Source organism: Oncorhynchus gorbuscha, linkage group LG02 (genome assembly GCF_021184085.1).
Source record: "Oncorhynchus gorbuscha isolate QuinsamMale2020 ecotype Even-year linkage group LG02, OgorEven_v1.0, whole genome shotgun sequence".
In the NCBI taxonomy this organism is placed as follows: Eukaryota; Metazoa; Chordata; class Actinopteri; order Salmoniformes; family Salmonidae; genus Oncorhynchus; species Oncorhynchus gorbuscha.
In genome coordinates this window covers 74,294,119-74,318,138 of record NC_060174.1, presented here as the reverse complement: position 1 = coordinate 74,318,138, position 24,020 = coordinate 74,294,119, and the positions used below count along the sequence as shown (strand labels likewise).

The 24,020-nt window shown below is 43.2% G+C and overlaps 1 protein-coding gene across 1 annotated transcript; it reads left to right on the top strand.

Moving 5' to 3' along the window:
* Positions 1-1,524: 1,524 nt before the first annotated feature.
* Positions 1,525-23,143, top strand: LOC123994396 (sestrin-3-like). The gene is made up of 10 exons (XM_046296927.1): positions 1,525-1,823; positions 11,979-12,044; positions 12,388-12,588; positions 18,681-18,863; positions 19,029-19,262; positions 19,415-19,562; positions 19,669-19,787; positions 19,953-20,143; positions 20,359-20,503; positions 21,229-23,143. The coding sequence occupies exons 1-10, from the start codon at positions 1,746-1,748 to the stop codon at positions 21,313-21,315; spliced, it is 1,452 nt and encodes a 483-aa protein (XP_046152883.1). The 5' UTR covers positions 1,525-1,745; the 3' UTR covers positions 21,316-23,143.
* The last annotated feature ends 877 nt before the right edge of the window (positions 23,144-24,020 follow it).

Here is a 24,020-nt window from a genome sequence, read left to right as displayed (position 1 = left end):
TGAGAGGCATTTGAAAGGATAAAGAGAGATGAGGTGACGTCTTTGCATGTCTGTGGGTGCCGGTTTGGTCAGGATTTATTGCTGAGTGGTTCTGTTACCACCACTGCTCTCTTTCAGTTTGCTGACTCAATGTTGTGTTTGTATGCAGTTCATGTTTCCTGCTTCCTCTGAACTATAAATGTGTTTCAAATGAGTTTCAAATGAAAGAGAATTTACAGCACACCTGCAGAAAATAGGTGTCTCATTCCAGGCCTACCAGCACTACCATGGCCTCATACACCAACAAAAATCCTTCCTTTATGTCTTTGTTCATAGTCTTTCAGTATAAAGATGGTTGTACCCGTGAAGATCTAATGGGCTGAAGGCATATGTTGCTTTGCTCTGCGAATTACTTAGCCTTTATCTTTCATCGTTTTTGTGTACAAACATTCACACACACAACTACATAAAAGTTTCTAGCACAGTTACAGTGCCTTCAGAAAGTATTTACACTCCTTTACTTTTTCCACATTTAGTTGTGTTACAAAGTGGGATTAAAATGGATTTAATTGTCATTTTGGATGAAGGTGGAAGAAAAATTCTAACATTTGTAAAAAAAAAATATATATATATATATATATAAAAAATAAAACACTACTATATCTTGATTAGACAAGTATTCAACCCTCTAAATCAATACATGTTAGAATCACCTTTGGCAGAGATTACAGCTGTGAGTCTTTCTGAGTCTTTAAGAGCCTCTCACACCTGGATTGTGCAACATTTGCCCATTATTCTTTTCAAAATTCTTCAATCTAAAATTGGTTGTTGATCATCACTAGACAACCATTTTCAGATCATGCCATAGATTTTCAAGCAGATTTAAGTCAACTGGCTACTCAGGAACATTCACTTGGTAAGAAACTCCAGTGTAGATTTGGCTTTGTGATTTAGGTTATTGTCCTGCTGGAAGGTGAATTCATCTCCGTGTCTGGTGGAAATCAGACTGAACCAGGTTTATTGCACACAGAGTGAGTCCATGCAATGTATTATGTGACTTGTTAAATACTTATTGACTCAAGACATTTCAGCTTTTCATTTTGTATTCATCTATATTTAATCGATTTTAAATTTAGGCTGTAGCACAATAAAATGTGGAAAAAGTCAAGGGGTGTGAATACTTTCTGAAGCCTATTAGTAAAACCAACCTTGTAGACCTGAGTAGTAAAATTATATCTATCATGTTCTATCCAATTTAAATTACCTATGGCAAATGTAGGCTATTGCAATGTAACCCTAAAGACTATTCTATACTGGGTGACACAAACAAAACTCATATGATAGTTTTTCTATTGCTGAAATGGTTTGCTTTATTGTTACGGATTCAATGTACTTTTTAGTTGTGCTGGGGCCTATTAAAAAGTTCCGTTTGTGGAACATTTTTGCTGTTCAGCAAACACACCCCTCTGGCGGCAATTGGCTGTTGGGCGTGCCTACCTTCGGCAGAGCAAAATTAGAAGTTCGCTCAAAAACTGCCTGGCGTTGTGCGTGGTGAGCGAGACAGGGGAGTACGGAGCCTAAAATACTCTCGAGAAAGGCTTCGTAATTTAACAGCTCTTCGGTCTCCCCATCTCCAACCCACCACCGCCGCTGCCGACCCACCTACAATCTAAGGATATACTGTAATTGAACTGTACAGAAAAAGTAACGTTACAGTGAAAACCTTTCAAAATACGGTGTCTAGGACTGTTAAAGTGGAAGCCAGTATGAACGTCAGCGCGGAATCTTTCACCTCCAACCCATTTCACATCTGTAACATCTGTCAGAAGGTGATAAGGAAAAAGGTATGATGTTTCCTGATTTCATTTCTCCAAATGTTACTTTTACTAGTCGACCAATATCACGTTTTATCAAGGTGATCAGTCAGGCCTATTTATTATTCCTTCCAATTTAGATAAAATATCGTTGCATCTTATGAAGATGTCACTGAGATCCTGCAGGAGTAGTGGCCTAGGCCCTAGTATACTTTCATTTTATCCATTGATTCAGATTGCAGAACAAACATATTGTTTTTCACTGGTCTTCTCCTTGCCTTACTGATACTTGTGCATTCAACTGCAGTCTGTATTTCAACATCATCTATAGAACTGCTTCAGAATCGTTTGTAATTCCAATTAGGCCTAGTTAAACCATCTCAAACCTAATAATGTACAGTTATCTGCAACAGATTGACCCATTTGGATTCATTTACTTCCCAGGATGGTCGTCATTCAGTATGATAGCATAGAGTTGGGGGAAAGATTGATGATTTGATAAGAACATGGATATCTCTCTCTAGTGCCCTGCTTTCTGAGTCTGACTGCTATTATTAGTAGCCATTAGTCTAGGTACATATGACCCAGTTTTTGATAGGGAGTCATCGTAAGATGGTCTCAAGGCAGAAGAGGAGGTCCGTTTCTGTCATCTCCAGGGCATCATTGAGTTACACAATACATTTTTTGATACATTAGGATGATTTGGACATGAAGTGTGAAAATGCAAAAAAACATGGGGAAAAAATGTGACCAAATTCACTGAGAATATATTAAATAGGATGAAGAGACAATACTCTGAACTGGAGCTCCATACTACTAGTCAAATATAGAGAACTGATTCTATATATTAATTGTGGGATTGGCGTGAAGTGTGGGGTGTCCGTGGGGGGCTTTTGACCATTTCTTTAGATTCCTCGCTTCTTACTCATTGTTTGAAAAAAGTTTTATTGAATTTTATATGAATTCTATAAATTAAAATGGCCAACTTGGATACAATCAATTAGCTTAATTTCTCATTTCTATTTCCACAAAATAATGTTGCCGGAATGCTAATCTTATCTGTTTCCAACAACAGAAACTATTTCAGAGCAATCTGAGATGGTGAGTGTTGAAAACCTCTTTCTTGTGCTTGTTGACATGGAGCAACCCTGTAACAACAAAACATGAGGAGTGGACATCCATAGATTACAATGCGAGACATCTTTGTCTGTCTGCACACCAAAGTCAGCTGTGTCCTGACAAACATCAGTGACAGAAAAAAGCAGTGTTTTATGTCTACCGTCTACAGTTACCAATAGATACGGGTAAATACACAATGCCATGATCACATAGAAATATACTGGTAAAGGCAGAGTATAGATCTTTCATTTTGTAGGTTGAATCTAAGAGGTTTCATACAGGCTGTTCTCAACAGAAACCCTCTTGGTTGGAAATTACAGTATACTGAGAGAGCGATGACACTGTGAATTCATACTCTATCATTAATTATGATGTAAGATTATGGTTTTTGATGCTTTATTCCTTATCTATCACATACTAGTTCCACAATTACAACTTTCTTTAAAAAGCATTGTTGTTTTTATAAACTGGCTTTAGGCTATTTTCTTTTTGTGATGGAGATGATAGAGACAGACGGGTCCAGGCTCTTCTTTAAATCTGCAGGTAGAGAGGTACTGGAGCCACCTCTCTCTACTGGAGCCACCTCTCTCTACTGGAGCCACCTCTCTCTACTGGAGCCACCTCTCTCAGTTAACTGCATCAGCCATGTTGCCCCAACAACAGACATTCATCACCCAACACACACAAAGGGCCAGACAGACAGAGAGTGGAGAGGAGGAGAGAGGGATGGAGAGAGAGGAAAAGAGGGAGGGATTAATACCAGGGTGAAACTGTCTGCAGCCCAGGGCAGGTCTGTCTGTGTCACCGGTAGCAGTGGGAGTCACAGGGCTTAAACCCAATTAGCTAAATTCACAGGAAAAGGCCTGTCTGTTGACAGAGCGCACATTCAAACGTCTGTTATGTAGAAAGACATATGCCACTAGAACAGAGAAGGGGTCTCTGTCTGACTCTCTCTCATGCACACGCAAACACCACTTTCTCACATGCACACACACACACACACACACACTTTCTCACCCATAGAGAACTACAGTGTCTTACTGTATATTTTGGTTGTTTATGTAGCTTTGTTATCCATTCGTACTATAAACCTTCTTCCCACCTTTGAACTTGAGGCCCTTAACCATTATGTAATATTATTACCATGGAGATGTACTGTAAGACAGCTAAATACACAGACAACCCCAGTCTAGTGTTTATTATACAACAGGTGGTTTGGAATTCCCATTGTTAGAGCCTATCTTGCCCATGATATACTAGACAACATACACATGGCCCATAGATTCATAAAAAGTGTCATCGTTTACTTCGTTACCTTGCAATGCACTACTACTACTGCTGCTGCTGATACAAATCCACTACCCAGCCATGCAATTTATAAACTTTGTAAACACTGTAAAAAATGTCATAACACATGACCTCATGTATTATTGCTTAAATAACTGTAAGTTATTATAAATTAGTTTGATATACACTGAGTGTACAAAACATTAAGAACACTTTCCTAATATTGAGTTGCACCCCCCATTTTGCCATCAAAACAACCTCAATTCGTCAGGGGAAGGACTCTACATGGTGTCGAAAGCATTCCACAGGGATGCTGGACCATGTTGGCACCAGTGCTTCCCACAGTTGTGCCAAGTTGGATGGATGTCCTTTGGGTAGTGGACCATTCTTGAAAAACCCAGCAGCGTTGCAGTTCTTGACACAAACCGGTACGCCTTGCACCTACTACCTTACCCTGTTCAAAGACACTTAAATATTTTATCTTGCCTATTCACCCTCTAGATTGTGTGTGTGCAATTCAATGTCTCAATTGTCTCAAGGCTTAAAAATCCTTCTTTAACCTGTCTCCTCCCCTTCATCTACACTGACTGAAGTAGATTTAACAAGTGAAATCTCTTTATGTAAAGTGTTTATGAGTGTTCTAATTCTAAAAAGGAAGTAGGTGACCAAGATTATTTTGTTAATATTTCTTATTTGACCACTTGTGATGTAATTCTCACTGTCCTGTAGACACAGCTGTGTTTTCTCTCCTCTTCTTAGAGATTTAGGTCAGACGATGTATGTAAGGTTGAAGTCGGAAGTTTACATACACCTTAGCCAAATACATTTAAACTCAGTTTTTCACAAATCCTGACATTAAATCCTAGTAAAAATTCCCTGTCTTAAGTCAGTTAGGATCACCACTTTATTTTTAAAATGTGAAATGTCAGAATAATAGCGGAGAGTGATTTATTTCAGCTTTTATTTCTTTCATCACATTCCCAGTGGGTCAGAAGTTTACATACACTCAATTATTATTTGGTAGCATTGTCTTTAAATTGTTTAACTTGGGTCAAATGTTTCGGGTAGCCTTCCACAAGCTTCCCACAATAAGTTGGGTGAATTTTGGCCTATTCCTCCTGACAGAGCTGGTGTAAGTGAGTCAGGTTTGTAGGCCTCATTGCTCGCACACGCTTTTTCAGGTCTGCCCACAAATTGTCTATAGGATTGAGGTCAGGGCTTTGTGATGGCAACTCCAATACTTAGACTTTGTTGTCCTTCACTAGGGTAGGGGGTAGAGGTTGACCAATTATGATTTTTCAACGCTGATACCGATTATTGGAGGGCCCCCCCAAAAAGCTGGTACCGATTTAAATCGGCCGATTTACATTTTTTTTTTGACAATTACAACAATACTGAATGAACACTTATTTGAACTTAATATAATACATCAATAAAATCAATTTAGCCTCAAATAAATAATGAAACATGTTCAATTTGGTTAAATAATGCAAAAACAAAGTGTTGGAGAAGAAAGTAAAAGTGCAATATGTGTCATGTAAGAAAGCTAACATTTAAGTTCCTTGCTCAGAACATATGAAAGCTGGTGGTTCCTTTTAACATGAGTCTTCAATATTCCCAGGTAATACGTTTTAGGTTGTAGTTATTATAGGAATTATAGGACTATTTATCTCTATTCCATTTGTATTTCATATACCTTTGACTATTGGATGTTATTATAGGCACTTTAGTATTGCCAGTGTAAGAGTATAGCTTCCGTCCCTCTCCTTGCTCATCCCTGGGCTCGAACTAGGAACGCATCCACAACAGCCACCCCCGAAGCAGCGTTACCCATGCAGAGCAAGGTAATAACTACTCCAAGTCTCAGAGCGAGTGACGTTTGAAACGCTATTAGCTCTCACCCTGCTAACTAGCTAGCCATTTCACATCGGTTACACCAGCCTAATCTTGGGAGTTGATAGGCTTGAAGTAATAAACAGCAGAGCTGCTGGCAAAATGCACGAAAGTGCTGTTTGAATGAATGCCTACGAACGTGCTGGTGCCTACCATCGCTCAGTCAGACTGCTCTATCAAATCATAGACTTAGTTATAACATAATAACACACAGAAATGAGCCATAGGTCATTAATATGGTCGAATCCGGAAACTATCATCACGAAAACAAGATGTTTATTCTTTCAATGAAATACGGAACCGTTCTGTATTTTATCTAACGGGTGGCATCCATAAGTCTAAATAATCCTGTTACATTGCACAACCTTCAATGTTATGTCATAATTAAGTCAAATTCTGGCAAATTAGGCGGCCCAAACTGTTGCATATACACTGACTCTGCGTGCAATGAACGCAAGAGAAGTGACACAATTTCACCTGGTTAATATTGCCTGCTAATATGAATTTCTTTTAGCTAAATATGCAGGTTTAAAAATATATACTTCTGTGTATTGATTTTAAGAAAGGCATTGATGTTTATGGTTAGGTACACATTGGAACAACGATACGCACCGCATCGATTATATGCAATGCAGGACACGCTAGATAAACTAGTAATATCATCAACCATGTGTAGTTAACTAGTGATTATGATTGATTGATGGATTGATTGTTTTTTACAAGATAAGTTTAATGCTAGCTAGCAACTTACCTTGGCTTCTACTGCATTCGCGTAACAGGCAGGCTCCTTGTGTGCAATGAGAGGCAGGTTGTTAGAGCGTTGGACAAGTTAACCGTAAGGTTGCACAATTGAATCCCCCTAGCTGACAAGGTAAAAATTTGTCGTTCTGCCCCTGAACGAGGCAGTTAAAACACCGTTCCTAGGCCGTCATTGAAAATAAGAATGTTTTCTTCATTGACTTGCCTAGTTAAATAAAGAATAAATAAAGGTGTACAATTTTGTTTTTTTAATCGGCCAAATCGGTGTCGAAAAATACAGATTTCCGATTGTTATGAAAACTTGAAATCGGCCCTAATTAATCGGACATTCCGATTAATCGGTCGACCTCTACATTTACATTACATTTAAGTCATTTAGCAGACGCTCTTATCCAGAGCGACTTACAAATTGGTGCATTCACCTTATGACATCCAGTGGAACAGCCACTTTACAATAGTGCATCTAAATCTTTTAAGGGGGGAGAAGGATTACTTTATCCTATCCTAGGTATTCCTTAAAGAGGTGGGGTTTCAGGTGTCTCCGGAAGGTGGTGATTGACTCCGCTGTCCTGGCGTCGTGAGGGAGTTTGTTCCACCATTGGGGGCCAGAGCAGCGAACAGTTTTGACTGGGCTGAGCGGGAACTGTACTTCCTCAGTGGTAGGGAGGCGAGCAGGCCAGAGGTGGATGAACGCAGTGCCCTTGTTTGGGTGTAGGGCCTGATCAGAGCCTGGAGGTACTGAGGTGCCGTTCCCCTCACAGCTCCGTAGGCAAGCACCATGGTCTTGTAGCGGATGCAAGCTTCAACTGGAAGCCAGTGGAGAGAGCGGAGGAGCGGGGTGACGTGAGAGAACTTGGGAAGGTTGAACACCAGACGGGCTGCGGCGTTCTGGATGAGTTGTAGGGGTTTAATGGCACAGGCAGGGAGCCCAGCCAACAGCGAGTTGCAGTAATCCAGACGGGAGATGACAAGTGCCTGGATTAGGACCTGCGCCGCTTCCTGTGTGAGGCAGGGTCGTACTCTGCGGATGTTGTAGAGCATGAACCTACAGGAAAGGGCCACCGCCTTGATGTTAGTTGAGAACGACAGGGTGTTGTCCAGGATCACGCCAAGGTTCTTAGCGCTCTGGGAGGAGGACACAATGGAGTTGTCAACCGTGATGGCGAGATCATGGAACGGGCAGTCCTTCCCCGGGAGGAAGAGCAGCTCCGTCTTGCCGAGGTTCAGCTTGAGGTGGTGATCCGTCATCCACACTGATATGTCTGCCAGACATGCAGAGATGCGATTCGCCACCTGGTCATCAGAAGGGGGAAAGGAGAAGATTAATTGTGTGTCGTCTGCATAGCAATGATAGGAGAGACCATGTGAGGTTATGACAGAGCCAAGTGACTTGGTGTATAGCGAGAATAGGAGAGGGCCTAGAACAGAGCCCTGGGGGACACCAGTGGTGAGAGCGCGTGGTGAGGAGACAGATTCTCGCCACGCCACCTGGTAGGAGCGACCTGTCAGGTAGGACGCAATCCAAGCGTGGGCCGCGCCGGAGATGCCCAACTCGGAGAGGGTGGAGAGGAGGATCTGATGGTTCACAGTATCGAAGGCAGCCGATAGGTCTAGAAGGATGAGAGCAGAGGAGAGAGAGTTAGCTTTAGCAGTGCGGAGCGCCTCCGTGATACAGAGAAGAGCAGTCTCAGTTGAATGACTAGTCTTGAAACCTGACTGATTTGGATCAAGAAGGTCATTCTGAGAGAGATAGCGGGAGAGCTGGCCAAGGACGGCACGTTCAAGAGTTTTGGAGAGAAAAGAAAGAAGGGATACTGGTCTGTAGTTGTTGACATCGGAGGGATCGAGTGTAGTTTTTTTCAGAAGGGGTGCAACTCTCGCTCTCTTGAAGACGGAAGGGACGTAGCCAGCGGTCAGGGATGAGTTGATGAGCGAGGTGAGGTAAGGGAGAAGGTCTCCGGAAATGGTCTGGAGAAGAGAGGAGGGGATAGGGTCAAGCGGGCAGGTTGTTGGGCGGCCGGCCGTCACAAGACGCGAGATTTCATCTGGAGAGAGAGGGGAGAAAGAGGTCAGAGCACAGGGTAGGGCAGTGTGAGCAGAACCAGCGGTGTCGTTTGACTTAGCAAACGAGGATCGGATGTCGTCGACCTTCTTTTCAAAATGGTTGACGAAGTCATCTGCAGAGAGGGAGGAGGAGGGGGAGGAGGATTCGGGAGGGAGGAGAAGGTGGCAAAGAGCTTCCTAGGGTTAGAGGCAGATGCTTGGAATTTAGAGTGGTAGAAAGTGGCTTTAGCAGCAGAGACAGAGGAGGAAAATGTAGAGAGGAGGGAGTGAAAGGATGCCAGGTCCGCAGGGAGGCGAGTTTTCCTCCATCTCCGCTCGGCTGCCCGGAGCCCTGTTCTCTAGTAGGGGGCACTATTTTCACTTCTGGATGAAAAGCGTGCCCAAAGTAAACTGCCTGCTACTCAGGCCCAGAAGCTAGAATATGCATATAATTGGTAGATTTGGATAGATAACTCTCAAGTTTCCAAAACTGTTAAAATAATGCCTGTGAGTATAACAGAACTGATTTGGCAGGCGAAAACCTGAGAAAAATACATCCTGGAAGTGGGATTTTTTTATGTTTGTAGTTTTCTATTGAATGCCATGACAGTATCCATTGATTTAGGACTCAAATTGCACTTCCTATGGCTTCCACTAGATGTCAACAGTCTTTTAGAAATGGTTTCAGGCTTGTAATCTGAAAAATGAGAGAGTAAGACAACTCTGAATGACTGGACCCTACAGTGTCCCAGAGATTTTTCATGCGCGTGACCGAGAGTGCGCCTTTCTTGTTTACATTTATATTGACGACGTTATTGTCCGGCTGAAATATTATTGATTATTTAGCCTAAAAACAACATGAGGATTGATTATGAACATTGTTTGAAATGTTTCTACGAACTTTACGGATACTATTTGGATTTATCGTCTGCCTGCTGTAACTGTGTTTGAGCCTGTGGATTACTGAACATAACGCTTGAACAAAACTGAGGTTTTTGGATATAAACAGGAACTTTATCGAACAAAACAAACATAAATGGGAGTCTTGTGAGTGCAACTATATGAAGATCATCAAAGATAAGTGATTAATTTGATCTCTATTTCTGATTTGTGTAACTCCTCTACTTGGCTGGTAACTGTTTGTAATGATTTGTCTGCTGGGTGCTGTCCTCAGATAATCGCATGGTATGCTTTCGCCGTAAGGCCTTTTTTAAATCTGACACCGTGGTTCGATTAACAAGAAGTGAATCTTTAAACCAATGTATAACACTTGTATGTTTTATGAATTTTTATAATGAGTATTTCTGTTTTTGAATTTGGCGCTCTGCAATTTCACTGAATGTTGGCCAGGTGGGACGCTGGCGTCCCACGTACCCTAGTGAGGTTTTAAGCCATTTTGCCACAACTTTGGAAGTATGCTCAGGGTCATTGTCCATTTGGAAGACCCATTTGCGACCAAGCTTTAACTTCCTGACTGATGTCTTGAGATGTTGCTTCAATATATCCACATTATTTTCCTCCTCATGATGCCATCTATTTTGTGAAGTGAACTAGTCCCTCCTGCAGCAAAGCACCCCCACAACATGATGCTGCCACCCCCGTGCTTCACGGTTGGGATGGTGTTCTTTTACTCCAAACATAACAATAGTCATTATGGCCAAACAGTTCTATATTTGTTTCTTCAGACCAGAGGACATTTCACCAAAAAGTATGATCTTTGTCCCCATGTGCAGTTGCAAACCGTAGTCTGGATTTTTATGGTGGTTTTGGAGCAGTGGCTTCTTCCTTGATGAGCTGCCTTTCAGTTTATATCGATATAGGACTCATCCTAATGTGGATATAGATACTTTTGTACCCGTTTCCTCCAGCATCTTCACAAAGTCCTTTGCTGTTGTTCTGGGATTGATTTGCACTTTTCGCACCAAAGTATGTTCATCTTTAGGAGACAGAACACGTCTCATTCCTGAGCGGTATGACGGCTGCATGGTCCCATGGTGTTTATACTTGCATACTATTGTTTGTACAGATAAACGTGGTACCTTCAGGCATTTGGAAATTGCTCCCAAGGATGAACCAGACTTGTGGAGGTCTCCAATTTTCTGAGGTCTTGGCTGATTTCTTTTGATTTTCCCATGATGTCAAGCAAAGAGGTACTGAGTTTGAAGGTAGGCCTTGAAATACATCCACATGTACACCTCCAATTGACTCAAATGATGTCAATTAGCCTATCAGAAGCTTCTAAAGCCATTACATCAGTTTCTGGAATTTTCCAAGCTGTTTAAAGGCACAGTCGACTTAGTGTATGTACAACTTCTGACCTACTGGAATTGTGATACAGTTAATTACAAGTTAAATAATCTGTCTAAACAATTGTTGGAAAAATTAGTTGTCATGCACGAAGTAGATGTCCTAACCGACTTGTCAAAACTATAGTTTGTTAACAAGAAATTTGTAGAGTGGTTGAAAAACAAGTTTTAGTGACTCCAACCTAAGTGTATGTAAACTTCCGATTTCAACTGTAACTGAAGGAGGACTGGCTTACTCTCCTTAGCCCAGCATTGATCACTCCATATAACCTATCTATCTATATGCCTGCCTGTCTGACTTCCTGCCTCTTATAGAGAGATTTTTACCATCCTTCTCCTACAGGCTCTCAGTATATTAACTTCAATAGATGTACTGTCCTAACATAAATGTACATTTCAACACTCACTCACACACACACACGCATAAAAGACGATGTGAACCATAACTCTACCGTCCTTTTCTCTGCCCAGGCCATGTTCCCTGGCTAATGTGTGCACAGGCTGTTTGCTCATCTCAACAGATAACAGGAGGAGGGGGTTACTTTACCTCTGAGCAAACGGACTGACACACAAAGGCCTAGCTGTTACATATCAAACCTCACTTCTATACATGCCCTCTTTTTATCTTTTAATTTGATGTTTTTTTCTTGTGTTTGCCAACATAGCTGAGAGTTAATTTAGGTTGTGCCAAAAGTGGGGTTGTACATCTAAGCTCCTTGTGTTGTATAGTTCCTTAGCTAACCCAGTTTCCCTCTCTGCCGCTCTTGTCTTGTCTCAGGAGAAAGGAGTCAGGGTGCCGCGACCCTTCTCCAGTGGACCCAGTGCCTTCATTCCAAAAGAGGAGGTGAGAAAATACTTTCTGTGCCTTGAGGCTATATTTCCCCTGTCCTGCCGACTCTCTCTCTCTCTCTCTCTCTCTCTCTCTCTCTCTCTCTCTCTCTCTCTCTCTCTCTCTCGTTCTTTCTCACTCTCTCGTTCTTTCTCACTGTCACTTCCGTTTAATCTCTCGCTTTTCACCCTTGTCTTTATCTTCCCACCTTTATCTTCACCTTGCCTTGAACTCAAAGGTATAAACCAGATTTCAGATTACAGCAGCAGCAGCTTTACTGTAAAATGGTTCAATACACAATGCCTGACTGAAACCCCTCTCTTCCCTGTCCTGCCTGAACCCTCCTCCCTGGGTCCAGATTGTGGAGGCGTCCCAGGTGGACCCCCAAACAGAGCAGATCCTGGCCAAGGCCTACTCTCTGTCAGGCCACGTGGACCATCTGACCCAGGTGATGGGACTGCACCCCCACTACCTGGAGTCCTTCCTGCGTAGCCAGTTCTACCTGCTGAGGATGGACGGCCCCCTGCCTCTCCATTGCCGACACTACATTGCCATCATGGTAAACACTGGTATAGGATGAACCTAGAGATTGTCATTGGGTGTGTTTGAAATTACATCCTATTTCCCTATTCTCCTGAGACAAGACAATTCATATTTCTTTGTTTTTTTTTTAATCACACAAAAAGTTTTTTTTAAAGGAAAATGTTATTTATTTTATGTGCACTGTAGTGGATACAAATACACAATCGGTTGATAGTTAATATGAAAAATGTAACATTACAGTAAATGGGTACAGTAGGTAGAAAAACCTAAACTCAGCAAAAAAAGAAACGTCCCTTTTTCAGGACCCTGTCTTTCAAAGATAATTCGTAAAAATCCAAATCACTTCACATATCTTCATTGTGAAGGGTTTCCCATGCTTGTTCAATGAACCATAAACAATGAACATGCACCTGTGGAACTGTTGTTAAGACACTAACAGCTTACAGACGGTAGGCAATTAAGGTCACAGTTATGAAAACTTAGGACACTAAAGAGGCCTTTCTACTGACTACTGAAAAACAAACAAAAATTGAACGTGCCTGAAGCATGCTGCAAGGAGGCATGAGGACTGCAGATGTGGCCAGGGCAGTAAATTTCGATGTCTGTACTGTGAGACGCCTAAGACAGCGCTACAGGGAGACAGGACGGACAGCTGATCATCCTCGCATTGGCAGACCACCTATAACAACAACTGCACAGGATCGGTACATCCAAACATCACACCTGTGGGGCAGGTACAGGATAGCAACAACAACTGCCCGATTTACACCAGGAACGCACAATCCCTCCATCAGTGCTCAGACTGTCCGTAATAGGCGGAGAGAGGCTGGATTGAGGGCTTGTAGGCCTGTTGTAAGGCAGGTCCTTACCAGACATCACCGGCAACAGCGTTGCCTATGGGCACAAACCCACCGTCGCTGGACCAGACAGGACTGGCAAAAAGTGCTCTTCACTAACGAGTCGCGGTTTTGTCTCACCAGGGGTGATGGTCGGATTCACGTTTATCTTTGAAGGAATGAGCATTACACCGAGGCCTGTAGTCTGCAGCAGGATCATTTTGGAGATGGAGGGTCCGTCATGGTCTGGGCCGGTGTTTCATTGGATCATCGGACTGAGCTTGTTGTCATTGCAGGCAATCTCAATGCTGTGTGTTACAGGGAGTACATCCTCCTCCCTCATGTGGTACCCTTCCTGCAGGCTCATCCTGCCATGACCCTCCAGCATGACAATGCCACCAGTCATACTGCTGGTTCTGTGCGTGATTTCCTGTAAGACAGGAATGTCAGTGTTCTGCCATGGCCAGCGAAGAGCCTGGATCTCAATCCCATTGAGCACATCTGGGACCTGTTGGAACGGAGGGTGAGGGCTAGGTCCATTCAGCCCCAGAAATGTCTGAGAACTTGCAGGTTCCTTGGTGGAAGAGTGGGGTAACATCTCACAGCGATAACTGGCAAATCTGGTGCAGTCCATGAGGAGGAGATGCACTGCAGTACTTAATGCAGCTGGTGGCCACACCAGATACTGACTGTTAGTTTTCATTTTGACCCCCCCCTTCATTCAGGGACACATTCAATTTCTATTAGTCACACAGGATCTTGTTCAGTTTATGTCTTAGTTGTTGAATCTTGTTATGTTCATACAAATATTTACACCAGAGCCCTAAAGGAGTGTACTATATATAGAGTGCCATTTCCAACGCAGCTGTTGTTCCCTGTAAGGGTTGAGGTTGGGAATGGTGGTAAGTTTCTTTTTGTTTTTTTACATGTTATTTCTTACATTGGTACCCCAGGTCATCTTAGGTTTCATTACATACAGTCGAGAAGAACTACTGAACATAAGAGCAGCGTCAACTCACCATCAGTACGACCAAGAATATGACTTTCGCGAAGCGGATCCTGTGTTCTGCCTTTCACCCAGGACAACGGAATGGATCCCAGCCGGCGACCCAAAAAAACGACTTCGTAAAAGGGGGAAACGGAGCGGTCTTCTGGTCAGACTCCGGAGACGGGCACATCATGCACCACTCCCTAGCATTCTTCTCGCCAATGTCCAGTCTCTTGACAACAAGGTTGATGAAATCCGAGCAAGGGCAGCATTCCAGAGGGACATCAGAGACTGTAACGTTCTTTGCTTCACGGAAACATGGCTCACTGGAGAGACGCTATCGGAGTCGGTGCAGCCAGCTGGTTTCTCCACGCATCGCGCCGACAGAAACAAACATCTTTCTGGTAAGAAGAGGGGCGGGGGCGTATGCTTCATGGTTAACGTGACGTGGTGTGGCCACAACAACATACAGGAACTCAAGTCCTTCTGTTCACCTGATTTAGAATTCCTCACAATCAAATGTAGACCGCATTATCTACCAAGGGAATTCTCTTCGATTATAATCACAGCCGTATATATTCCCCCCCAAGCAGACACATCGATGGCTCTGAACGAACTTTATTTGACTCTTTGCAAACTGGAATCCATATATCCGGAGGCTGCATTCATTGTAGCTGGGGATTTTAACAAGGCTAATCTGAAAACAAGACTCCCTAAATTTTATCAGCATATCGATTGCGCAACCAGGGCTGGAAAAACCTTGGATCATTGCTATTCCAACTTCCGCGACGCATATAAGGCCCTGCCCCGCCCTCCTTTCCGAAAAGCTGACCACGACTCCATTTTTTTGATCCCTGCCTACAGACAGAAACTAAAACAAGAAGCCAATCTGATTCCACACTCCAAGACTGCTTCCATCACGTGGACTGGGATATGTTTCGTATTGCGTCAGACAACAACATTGACGAATACGCTGATTCGGTGTGCGAGTTCATTAGAACGTGCATTGAAGATGTCGTTCCCATAGCAATGATTAGAACATTCCCAAACCAGAAACCGTGGATTGATGGCAGCATTCGCGTGAAACTGAAAGCGCGAACCACTGCTTTTAATCAGGACAAGGTGACCGGAAACGTGACCGAATACAAACAGTGTAACCATTCCCTCCGCAAGCAAATCAAGCAAGCTAAGCGTCAGTATAGAGACAAAGTAGAATCTCAATTCAACGGCTCAGACACAAGAGGTATGTGGCAGGGTCTACAGTCAATCACGGATTACAAAAAGAAAACCAGCCCCGTCATGGACCAGGATGTCCTGCTCCCAGGCAGACTAAATAACTTTTTTGCACACTGAGGACAACACAGTGCCACTGACATGGCCCGCAACTAAAACATGCGGACTCTCCTTCACTGAAGCCGACGTGAGGAAAACATTTAAACGTGTCAACCCTCGCAAGGCTGCAGGCCCAGACGGCATCCCCAGCCGCGCCCTCAGAGCATGCGCAGACCAGCTGGCTGGTGTGTTTACGGACATATTCAATCAATCCCTATCACAGTCTGTTGTTCCCACATGCTTCAAGAGGGCCACCATTGTTCCTGTTCCCAAGAAATCTAAGGTAACTGAGCCAAATGACTACCGCCCCGAAGCACTCACTTCCATCATCATGAAGTGCTTTGAGAGACTAGTCAAGGACCATATCACCTCCACCCTACCTGACACCCTAGACCCACTCCAATTTGCTTACCGCCCAAATAGGTCCACAGATGATACAGATGATACAATCTCAACCACACTGCACACTGCCCTAACCCATCTGGACAAGAGGAATACCTATGTGAGAATGCTGTTCATCGACTACAGCTCGGCATTTAACACCATAGTGCCCTCCAAGCTCGTCATCAAGCTCGAGACCCTGGGTCTCGACCCCGCCCTGTGCAACTGGGTACTGGACTTCCTGACGGGCCGCCCCCAGGTGGTGAGGGTAGGCAACAACATCTCCACCCTGCTGATCCTCAACACTGGGGCCCCACAAGGGTGCGTTCTGAGCCCTCTCCTGTACTCCCTGTTCACCCACAACTGCGTGGCCACGCACGCCTCCAACTCAATCATCAAGTTTGCGGCGACACAACAGTGGTACGCTTGATTACCAACAACGATGAGACGGCCTACAGGGAGGAGGTGAGGGCCCTCGGAGTGTGGTGTCAGGAAAATAACCTCACACTCAACGTCAACAAAACTAAGGAGATGATTGTGGACTTCAGGAAACAGCAGAGGGAACACCCCCCTATCCACATTGATGGAACAGTAGTGGAGAGGGTAGTAAGTTTTAAGTTCCTCGGGATACACATCACATACAAACTGAATTGGTCCACCCACACAGACAGCATCGTGAAGAAGGCGCAGCAACGCCTCTTCAACCTCAGGAGGCTGAAGAAATTCGGCTTGTCACCAAAAGCACTCACAAACTTCTACAGATGCACAATCGAGAGCATCCTGTCGGGCTGTATCACCGCCTGGTACGGCAACTGCTCCGCCCACAACCGTAAGGCTCTCCAGAGGGTAGTGAGGTCTGCACAACGCATCACCGGGGGCAAACTACCTGCCCTCCAGGACACCTACACCACCCGATGTCACAGGAAGGCCATAAAGATCATCAAGGACAACAACCACCCGAGCCACTGCCTGTTCACCCCGCTATCATCCAGAAGGCGAGGTCAGTACAGGTGCATCAAAGCAGGGACCGAGAGACTGAAAAACAACTTCTATCTCAAGGCCATCAGACTGTTAAACAGCCACCACTAACATTGAGTGGCTGCTGCCAACACACTGACTCAACTCCAGCCACTTTAATAATGGGAATTGATGGGAAATTATGTAAAATATATCACTAGCCACTTTAAACAATGCTACCTAATATAATGTTTACATACCCTACATTATTCATCTCATATGTATATGTATATATTGTACTCTATATCATCTACTGCACCTTTATGTAATACATGTATCACTAGCCACTTTAACTATGTCACTTTGTTTACATACTCATCTCATATGTATATACTGCACTCAATACCATCTACTGTATTTTGCCCATGCCGCTCTGTACCATCACTCATTCATATATATTTATGTACATATTCTTTATCCCCTTACACTTGTGTCTATAAGGTAGTAGTTTTGGAATTGTTAGCTAGATTACTTGTTGGTTATTACTGCATTGTCGGAACTAGAAGCACAAGCATTTCGCTACCTCGCATTAACATCTGCTAACCATGTGTATGTGACAAATCTAATTTGATTTGGTAAGCTGATCCTACGGCAGCTTCTACCTGCAGTTGCATGGTACGGGACAGGTCAAAGATCAAGCTAAGCTGGGAGAAAATGTCTCCTGCATATACACATCCTCCCTTAGAGCCTCCCTCTCCCTGCTCAGGAGACCTACCTAACACAAATCTCCTGCTGACTCCTATTCATATTTCTCTAATGAACCATTTCCATAACAACCAATGGAGTGACGGATGATGTTTTCCGTATGATGTTAAAAGTTTTGCCTCAGCATTGAGATGACCCTGGGGGGTGCTGGACTGAGGATGCTTCTGTAGCTAGTAGAGAGAAGAGGTAGTGGAGACATTAAGCAGGGCAGTGTTTGCCCTGTGCTCAGACACACTGGCCTCCACACCTGTGTATCTTTGGTAGCAAACTCAGATGGCTCCCGACCCCCTGACCCCTGCCCCAGCCCACTTCCAACCCACTCTCTTCCTGATGTTGCCCCTCCACAACTAGTTCAAAGTCAGCCCTCTCACTCTTAAAGACACCGTATATTATGTCATAAGGAACAGCTGAATGCAATGCAGTGTTAAAGAACCATGTGGAAACATTTCATGTACAGAGTAAAATAGTTCATGTTTAGAATTTAGACAAATACAATATGCATATACTGTAAAACGTTAATTTAAAGGTCATGCATTTTACAGAAAATATTCATGCTTTATATTACAGTATGCTTATTTACTTAGACATTACATAGTAAAAAAAAATTGCATACTGATGACATTTTTGTTTTTTGAGAAATTCTTTGAAACAAGCAACACTTTGTACAATTTAGTACTTGCTTAATGCCAGCTAAAACTGGATTGTCAAATACAGTGCTACCCAGAAGACCGGTTTATATAGAACATTAATATAAAGACAGTTTAGACAGTAATAAACAGATGCAGTGAAGGAAGAGTTTTCACAGTGAGCTAGAATTCATGTAAATAAAAAACCTCTCTGTGTCTCCAGGCTGCAGCGCGTCACCAGTGTTCCTTCCTGGTGTCTCTGCATGTGCGTGAGTTCTACAGGATGGGGATGTGTCTAGACTGGCTGAAGGGTCTACAGTACGCCCCTCAGAGACTGAGGAACCTCAACGAGATCAACAAGATCCTAGCACACAGGCCCTGGCTCATCACCAAAGAGCACATTCAGGTTAGAACACAGGCGTGCATAAAACATGCTCATATTCAAGTACATTATCTACATATGCATGTACAATGTATATATATATATCTATATCTATGCATGACTTTGATCCACATACTCGCACATTAAGTAACTCCCACTAAATGTTTTTCTCTCCCCCCTCTACCTCAGAACTTGGTGAAAACAGGGGAGCACAGTTGGTCTTTGGCAGAGCTGGTCCATGCTGTGGTCATATTGGCCCATTTCCATTCCCTGGCCAGCTTTGTGTTTGGCAGTGGTATCAACCCCCAGGTGGATCCACAGAATGCCAATGGCTTCCAGTCCGTTTACATCAGTGACTACTGTACATGTGACTTGGCCAGCGACCATCACCTGGACCGTGACCTCAGCAACACCAGCCCCGTGGTGAAATGACATGCATGACTTACTGTTGATCTATGCTTTACTGAGTTGATTTAGCTATGTGTGTTTGGAGGGATTGTGTTGGAAATGTATCTAAGTATGTGTGACTCTATTGTCACATTTAATAGAGTTCTGGTTTGTTGTGTGTTTTTCAGACCACAGACTCGGTCAGTGAGTTAGAGGCACTGATGGACAGAATGAAGAGGCTGCAGGAGGAGAGAGAGGAGGATGAGGCCTCGCAGGAGGAGATGGCCACACGCTTCGAGAAAGAGAAGAAAGAGAGCCTCCTGGTGGGCTCTGGGGGTACTGCTACCACACCTTTTCTTGTTGTCTGTTTCTCACTGAGTACTAATGTAAACCTGTCAGTGAAGTCATGACTGATTATAATACATCTCCAATGTGACTGCAGATATGAAGGATGAGGTGATGCCCACATCCAAAGTGTCTCGGTTTGTAGAGGATGCCACCTTTGGGTACCAGCACTTTGCTCGACACGGAGAGGACAACCCACCAACATTTAGAGCACAGGTGGGGGATAATTCTAGATCAAATGAATGTAAATTACACTATCATACCATAAGTGCAAGATCTATAGATTTAACAGTCACTTCTTAACACCTAAATGTCCCTGCCTGCCTGCCCTGCCCTGCCTTGCCTGTCTGTCTGTCCGTCTGTCCGTGTGTCTGCCTGTAGGACTACTCGTGGGAGGACCATGGTTTCTCTCTGGTCAACAGGCTGTACTCAGACATTGGTCTGCTGCTGGATGACAAGTTCCGAACAGCGTGTGACCTAACCTACTACAACATGGCCAGTCACGAGGACGTGGACACCACCATGCTCCGACGTGCACTCTTCAACTACGTGCACTGCATGTATGGCATCAGGTAAGACGGCGCCTTCTATCCTCAGTCACATACACTTCTCATGCACTATCAAGTGTGGACACTTAGTGTCAAGTTAGTGGGATAATTATTATATATAAATTAGTGTGATTGTTGAAGCCCTAGAATAGTCCCTGAAGTACAGTATAAATGGCCTAGTAGACAGTAAAGTGATGCTCCAGTCTGATAGTGTGATTTATTTGATGTCCCGTCTGCAGGTATGATGACTATGACTATGGGGAGGTGAATCAGCTATTGGAACGCAGTCTGAAGGTCTATATAAAGACGGTAACATGTTATCCAGAGAGGACCACTCGCCGCATGTACGACAGCTACTGGTGCCAGTTCCGCCACTCCGAGAAGGTTAGAAAACTGTCAATGCTCGTGCTTGTGTTCGTGAGAGGGCATAGTCTTATGTTGTTTGTATTCTTTGCAATCAAGCATTCACCGTCCACAGCCACAAAAAATGAGATTGTGAATCCTGATATGTTTTTGTAAATAGGCCAGAGTTCAGGGGCAGGACTGGTCATGCTGTTTGATTGTGTTTGTGCAGGAGGCTTTGGCTCATGAGTACACTAGGACTATTGAGCAGAGCTGAAGAAAATGAAGCTCTTGGCCGCAGGAACATGCTGTTATTGTGTTTGGGTTGTTCTGCAGAGAGGCCCCCTGTTGGAATCTGACTGGGCTGAAAGAGATGAAAGACGAGAAAGTTACAGCGTGTATCATTAGGACCAGCAGGGTAGAAGGGTCATTGTCTTGTTCTTAAAGCTCATGTCAAGACAACCTGGAACAAACATCTAATCTCTGACGTAATGAGGACAGCAGCATTCACTTTAGTTAGTAATTATCATGTCTGTACAAACAGCTTTTTCTTTGGACCCCATGAAAAAGTATTGTCTGAACCAAATCTCTCACTACGTTTACATATGAGACTCAGTGAGATGTCTTTTGTAGCCTATTCTCTGCAAATGCATATCCATTTTACAGATCAGTGGCTGTCCATAATGCAGGCCATGCCATGCCAGTTATATAAAGTAACTGTACTGTGTTATGGTATGTTAATCCTCAACCTCCCTGTCCCGCTCCAGGTCCATGTGAACCTACTCCTAATGGAGGCCAGGATGCAGGCAGAACTGCTATACACCCTGCGCGCCATCACACGCTACATGACCTGACCCTGACCGACCACAGCGGGTTGTCTTTCTCCGACTGACCAATAGAAAACCCCAGCCCTCTACAGTCCTCATCACCCCACCTCCCCCAACACCACCACTGGCCTTCCCCTTTCCACAGCTCCAGGAACGAGGCCTCTTGAACCCAGAAGACTGTCTCTCTACCAGGCACATGACTCTAAAACTGGCCTCCTACTGTGTGGTTGGGTGGGGACTTTAAGGTCTTTTTAGCGTAATGCCCTTGTAAAGAGGAGGTTTGTGAAGATGAAGGAAGTCCTATTGTGAGTGTTTGCAAGTGAAAACGGGTGCACATGACTGACTATTATTATCCTCCTTTGCCAAAATCATAATGGCAGTTTGGCTTCAGTGACATGCAGTGGAGTGGTTGGAGTTCATGACTCACTTCTGGAAATAGTTTATCCAAGCAACCTCATAAAGTACTGAACTCCAGCTCTAAGGAGGATACTGAATAGCCAGAAACAGTGTTACACAAGAATATACCTCTGAATGGAATGCCTTGATTTGAGACAGACCCACCAATATCAGAAACAAGATTAGAAGGTTATCTGATTGACAGAACAAGCCCTTTTGTGGCACTCAGATATTTTAAAAAGTGCAATATGGCCTTCATTCTTCTTACGTTTTTTATTATATATTTATTGCAACTTAAAAGGCTGTGACAGAATACTTATGCTTTTCAGTCTATTTAGACCTTTGTCGATAAATTAGGCTAATTAAAATATTTATTGAGAATGATTTCTCTGCAATATATGTCCTAATAGAGACTGTATCACAGCAGGGAGTGCACAAGCAACATTATCAGCAATTGTATGATTTTTTTATTGCTTTCCCTCTCATCCTTGTTGTGACATTTCTGTGCCAAATGTTTCTAAAATGGTCTGTAAGACATTCATATTGCCTACTTGTCTGTATTTCTACCAAAGATGCAGTGTACAGTACAGATGATAGATCCATGATACATTTAAAATGTAAAATGTGTATTCCATTAGGAAGTACAGTACATTTCAGAACTGAGATAAGCTACAGTAGTGCTGGGAATGTGCTCTTTGCTTTTGTTTTGAATTATCACCACGTGCAAATGCCTAACCCTAAAATCTACACTGTTAACTTTGAGTCTCACCAGCATTTATTTGATGCTTATTTCTTCATCAGTGTAGGGTTGGAAAAGTCATGGTGCTTTTGTGAATGATTGTTGCTCTTTGCACATTTGTGTCTGCACGTTGGAACGTTGGTAATTCCCAGTTGGAAATATGCAAGAAATGTTTATTTCCTTAAATCCTCTCTCTCTTCTCTCTAATCTTTCTCAAATATTAAGACATTGCATTGTATGTCTCAGATGCGAAATGTGTTCAATATTAGTACCCCTCCCCCCATTTGTGTGAAGGTTTAGATGTATTGATCAAATTCTTTAAACATATCTCTGTGAACTCAGATGCCATTCACCAAAGTACTATTTACTGTTTGCCAACCTACCTTATATTTTTAAGGTGTTTTAATTGGGGGGATAAACATCTTGTATTAACAAGAACAATTAGGTAATGTATCATTTGAATTATAACCAATGAAGATGGAAGCTGAGTTGTCTAAATTTTACAAAATGATAATCTACTGGTCTGAGAGTTAAAGCTGCACTTTTGTTTCTCTTACCGAGATTGTGCTTCAAGATTGTTGGGAGGTCGTTTCTTCTTTATTAAAGCCACATTGTAATTTTTCAATTAAAACAACTGTAAAATGAAAACTGTACAACTGAAACGATATTTCGCACAGTGCCTGTAAGGAAATAACAAAACAATAAAGAAGTTAAGAAATACATCTACATATGTGTTCTGTTTATTTGATTCATCAGCATGCATCCTGGTAACTTGATGTATGATACCGGTATGTGTGCTACATATCAAATCTGTTTCATCAGTCAACATTTTAATATCATAAAAATGTTTTTTATTTATTTTTTATTTCACCTTTATTTAACCAGGTAGGCCAGTTGAGAACAAGTTCTCATTTACAACTGTAACCTGGCCAAGATAAAGCAATGCAGTGTGACAAAAACAACAACACAGAGTTCACATAAACAAACGTGCAGTCAATAACACAATAGAAAAATCTATGTACAGTGTGTGCAAATGTAGAAGAGTAGGGAGGTAAGGTAATAAATAGGCCATGGAGGTGAAAATAATTACAATTTAGCATTAACACTGGAGTGATAGATGATGTGCAAGTAGAGATACTGGGGTGCAAAAGAGCAAGAGGGTAAGTAATAATATGGGGATGAGGTAGTTGGGTGGGCTATTTACAGATTGGCTGTGTACAGGTACAGTGATCAGTAAGCTGCTCTGACAACTGATGCTTAAAGAGGGAGATATAAGACTCCAGCTTCAGAGATTTTTGCAGTTCGTTCCAGTCATTAGCAGCAGAGAACTGGAAGGAAAGGCGGTGTTGGCTTTTGGGATGATCAGTGAGATATACCTGCTGGAGCGTGTGCTACGGGTGGGTGCTGCTATGGTGACCAGTGAGCTGAGATAAGGCAGAGATTTGCCAAGGAAAGACTTATAGATGACCTGGAGCCAGTGGGTTTGGCGACAAATATGTAGTGAGGGCCAGCCAACAAGAGCATACAGGTTGCAGTGGTAGGTAGTGGGGCTTTGGTGACAAAACGGATGGCACTGTGATAGACTACATACAGTTTG

Coding starts and splice junctions, on each gene's coding strand:
- LOC123994396 (XM_046296927.1), top strand. CDS start 1,746: ATGAACGTCAGCGCGGAATCTTTCACCTCCAACCCATTTCACATCTGT. Junction 19,788..19,952: donor CACCAACATTTAGAGCACAG/GTGGGGGATAAT, acceptor GTCTGCCTGTAG/GACTACTCGTGGGAGGACCA. Junction 20,504..21,228: donor AGTTCCGCCACTCCGAGAAG/GTTAGAAAACTG, acceptor GTCCCGCTCCAG/GTCCATGTGAACCTACTCCT.